This window comes from Phoca vitulina, unplaced genomic scaffold, assembly GCF_004348235.1.
Source record: "Phoca vitulina isolate PV1807 unplaced genomic scaffold, GSC_HSeal_1.0 scaffold7, whole genome shotgun sequence".
NCBI classification, from domain to species: Eukaryota; Metazoa; Chordata; class Mammalia; order Carnivora; family Phocidae; genus Phoca; species Phoca vitulina.
Genome location: NW_022589710.1, coordinates 61684885 through 61688720, shown reverse-complemented (window position 1 = coordinate 61688720; position 3836 = coordinate 61684885). Strand labels below are relative to the sequence as shown.

The 3836-nt window shown below is 56.8% G+C and overlaps 1 protein-coding gene across 1 annotated transcript; it reads left to right on the top strand.

Moving 5' to 3' along the window:
• The first annotated feature begins 284 nt into the window (after positions 1-284).
• LOC116632715 (interferon alpha-inducible protein 27-like protein 2) lies at positions 285-2102 on the top strand. The gene is made up of 4 exons (XM_032404645.1): positions 285-426; positions 588-620; positions 1197-1358; positions 1882-2102. The coding sequence occupies exons 1-4, from the start codon at positions 423-425 to the stop codon at positions 2082-2084; spliced, it is 402 nt and encodes a 133-aa protein (XP_032260536.1). The 5' UTR covers positions 285-422; the 3' UTR covers positions 2085-2102.
• The last annotated feature ends 1734 nt before the right edge of the window (positions 2103-3836 follow it).

Genomic DNA, 3836 nt, shown 5'->3' with positions numbered 1-3836 from the left:
AAAAACTTCCGCAGGTAAGTGGACCCACGGAGTTCAAACCCATGTTGTTCAGCGGTCTTCTGTATTGGTTTGTTTCTTCACGTTTTGTTTTTTGCTGGAAACAATTCTGTTTTTCAGATGCTCTGGGGCGCCTTTCTCTTTGGTCTTTGATGGAGCCCCCAAGCAAGAGGGAAATCGCCACTGGGCCCGAGAGCCAGCAGAGGGGTGGGGTCGGGAGCTGGAGGGACAGACCAGCGGAGACAAGGAGAGGTGGGTGGAGGGGTGCGGGCGGGGTGGAGGGCGGGGTGGCAGGACGGTCCCCGGTTTTGCTTGGGCTGACAAGCAGGGAAGGGCGGTGTCCCCATTGGTTCGCCCAGGATATAACACCCGGTGGAGCTTGGACGTTTCCTGAGCTGAGCTGGGAGGACGAAGACGTTTCCGTGATGCGTGAGTCTAGCTTCGTTTGGGGGGGGGGGGGCGGGGGGGGGTGGCTGGTAGGCCTCCCGGTCCCCAACCCAGGGCGGGCCAGAGGGGTCGCTTCTTTCCCTCACTCCCTCCACCTACTAACTAGTTGACTCATTCTCTCTCTCCCCTTTTCGGTTCCCCAGAACGGGTGGCGGTGGGTGCTGTCTTGGGAGGAGGTGAGTTGCCCCGATCCTCTCCGTCGCCGGGGAGGGGACTTCGGAGGTGTGGCGCTGCTCCGGCTGGGAGGGCGGCCCGCCATCTTTCCGCTCCCGGGACTGCCCGGGTGGACCTCAGGGGCGGAGAGCCCCGCTCACAGTCCTCGCCGTTAAGAGGACACCTGATCGGGGACCTGGCTGCTCCCCTAGTCCTTCTGTATAAGGAGCATGTAGAGATTTCTTTTGACCGGGGTGGAGGGGTGGGGTGAATACTGGAAACTGCAATGGTGTATCTCACCCCCCCACATTTACACACACACACACACACACACAGAAGCCCAGTGAGGGGCAGTGACGTCCCCGCGGTCGCGCAGGTCGCGCAGCAAGTTAGAGACCCCAAAAGGGGCCTGCCTGGGCCTCCTGTGACACCTTCGCCCCCACCTGGCTCCACATCCCCCACTTTTCTCTTTGCCTTGGGACCCCCTCCGAGCGGTCTCCCGGATGCTCAGCGCAGACAGGCCCCCGAAACTGCCGAGGGGCTCCGGAGCGGTCCCTTGCCCTGGGCCCACGCCGCAACCCAGCTCCTCTTCCCCGCAGCGGCGGCCGTGGCGGCCGTGCCCGTCGTGCTGGGCGCCGTGGGCTTCACCGGGGCCGGAATCGCCGCCTCCTCGCTAGCGGCCAAGATGATGTCCGCGGCTGCAGTCGCCAACGGGGGCGGGGTCGCCGCCGGCAGCCTGGTGGCCACGCTGCAGTCCGTGGGTTTGTTGGGGGACAGGTGGGGGGAGGGGCGGGAGAGGAGTGGGGAGGGGGAGAAGAGCCAAGAGCGGATTCAGCGCAGAGGCTAAGCCTGAGGGACAGCCTATCCTCTCCCTCCGCATTCCCGGTCCTTTGACTCTCCCTGACTGTCCTCTTTCTGGCTCCTTCTGAGTGAGGTCTGGTGGGAGTGGACGGCTAAGGGAGCTCTGGGAGGGAGAAGAAGGGAAGGAGCCCAGGGCTCTGGGTACAGCCCTGCCCAGATCTGACACCTGGGTGGCCTAGGAGGGTCCCTTCCCCTCTGGGCCTCAGTGGCCTCCTGGGTAAGGTGAGGGGACCTGTCACTCTCAGGGTCTGTGGCGGACTGTCCTCTGTCTCTCATTCCTCCAGCTTCTTCTGCCTAAAGTGGAGCCCTGGGGTTTTCCAGAACCTAGAGGAGGGATCCAGGTCCCCAGGCCTCAGACCTCCAGGGGGGTGGGGGCCACTGGCCACTGCATGAGCCCGTGCTCACCCTCTGTCTCTTCTTCAGGGGCAGCTGGACTCTCCATGTCATCCAACATCCTCCTGGGCTCTGTTGGGGCAGCTTTTGGAGGCTGGCTTGGAAGTTCAAAAAAGTCAACTTCTTCCCCTCCCCCAGAAGAACCCGAGGCTGAAGAGAAAGAGGCAGAAGAAAACGAATCCCAAGTTGAACCTCCAAAACCCCCAGTGGGGTCAGAGAAGCATGAGAAATAAAGATCATGTGCAGACACACCTCCTGTCTTTGCTCCTTGCAGCCCTGTTGGGGGGGGAGGGGTAAGAGGGGGGGACTGGGGTTTTCCAAATCCCCCACCCTCCCAACCTGCCTTGTGGAGGGGGGCAGGAGGGGGGGCAGGCTGACAGAGCACAGACTCAGTTGGCAGGAGGCTTTGGTTGGTCCTTACAAGGGATGGGCTGTATACACCCAGGGTCATTCCTGGGCCTTCTGTGGGCCTCAGTTTGCCGCCTCATTCAGTGATGGGGTTGACAGAGGTTCCCATTGGGCAGCCGGGGAGAGGGGTAGCCAGGATACATATTGAGCCACTGACCCTGGAGCATGTCGCTCTTCCTCGTGCATGGACACTAGGCATCCCGAGACAAGTCACACACTGGCCTTTCCCTGCCTGACCTCAAGTCTGGTGGGAGGGTGGGGGCTGACAAGCAAACCACCAGGACAACATAGTATCCTGAATGTCACAGTGGAGCTCTGGGCACTTCCGGTCAGGGAGACTGAATCAGGGATGATCACTCCACTGTGTCTGGAAAAATCCTCCACATCTTACTCTGGTAATAAGGGCTCTTGGTGTTCCCTATCTCTCCACTCATGTCCAAGGTGAGGGCTTATTTCCTGCCAGAGAGGTCTCATTCTCTGGAGTTCTTTGTTTGTTGTTTTGTCTTGTTTTTGCTTTTAAGGATGAGATATCACAGAAATAGAAATTCTAAAACTTCTGCTTACACTAGATGTCCATCAACAGATGAATGCATAAAGAAGATGTGGTATATATATACAATGGAATATTATGCAGCCATCAAAAAAATGAGATCTTGCCATTTGCAACGATATGGATGGAACTAGAGGGTATTATGCCAAGCGAAATAAGTCAATCAGAGAAAGACAATTATCATATGATCTCACTGATATGAGGAATTTGAGAAACATGACAGAGGATCATAGGGGAAGGAAGGGAAAAATGAAACAAGACGAAACCAGAGAGGGAGACAAACCATAAGAGACTCTTAATCTCAGGAAACAAACTGAGGGTTGCTGGAGTGGTGGGGGGTGGGAGGGATGGGGTGGCTGGGTGATGGACACTGGGGAGGGTATGTGCTATGGTGAGCGCTGTGAATTGTGTAAGACTGATGAATCAGACCTGTACCCCTGAACCAAATAATACATGATATGTTAATAATAAAAAAAAAACTTCTGCTTCCACCCCAGTAGACAGTCTTGAGGCCTCTAGGGGCACCATCTGCATCTTGTAGACCCCTGTGGATGCAGAAAGCTGGAGAGAGCATCATTACTCCCAACCTGCAACAAGAAAAATCCAGACAACCTACAAAAAGTGATTTTAAAAATGAATATAAAATAAAAACAAATAACTTTTCCTGAACCCCTAAGAGCTGAAGTGGCAGGCCTGCTGGGTGCTCCACTGAGAAAGACTGAGGCAGGTGGAAACCCCGAGAAAACTTCCCTTGCTGAGAGGAGATAGGGAGGGGAACTACAGCCCCACCTTCCTTCTCCCCTAGCGAACAGAAGCTTCACACTGCCAGGGGTAGGGCAGTAAGCGTCCCAGAGCACAGATGACAATCACTGTAGATGAGGGAGAAGAAAGAAGAAACCCAAAACCTTCCTGGGCCCAGAGAGAATCCGCCCACCACTGGGGGAGGGGCGGGGCTATTGAGAAAACCCCATCCCCAGGCCTGGGCCCACAGTGCCTGCCCAGACTGAGGCTGGATGGGACCACGGAG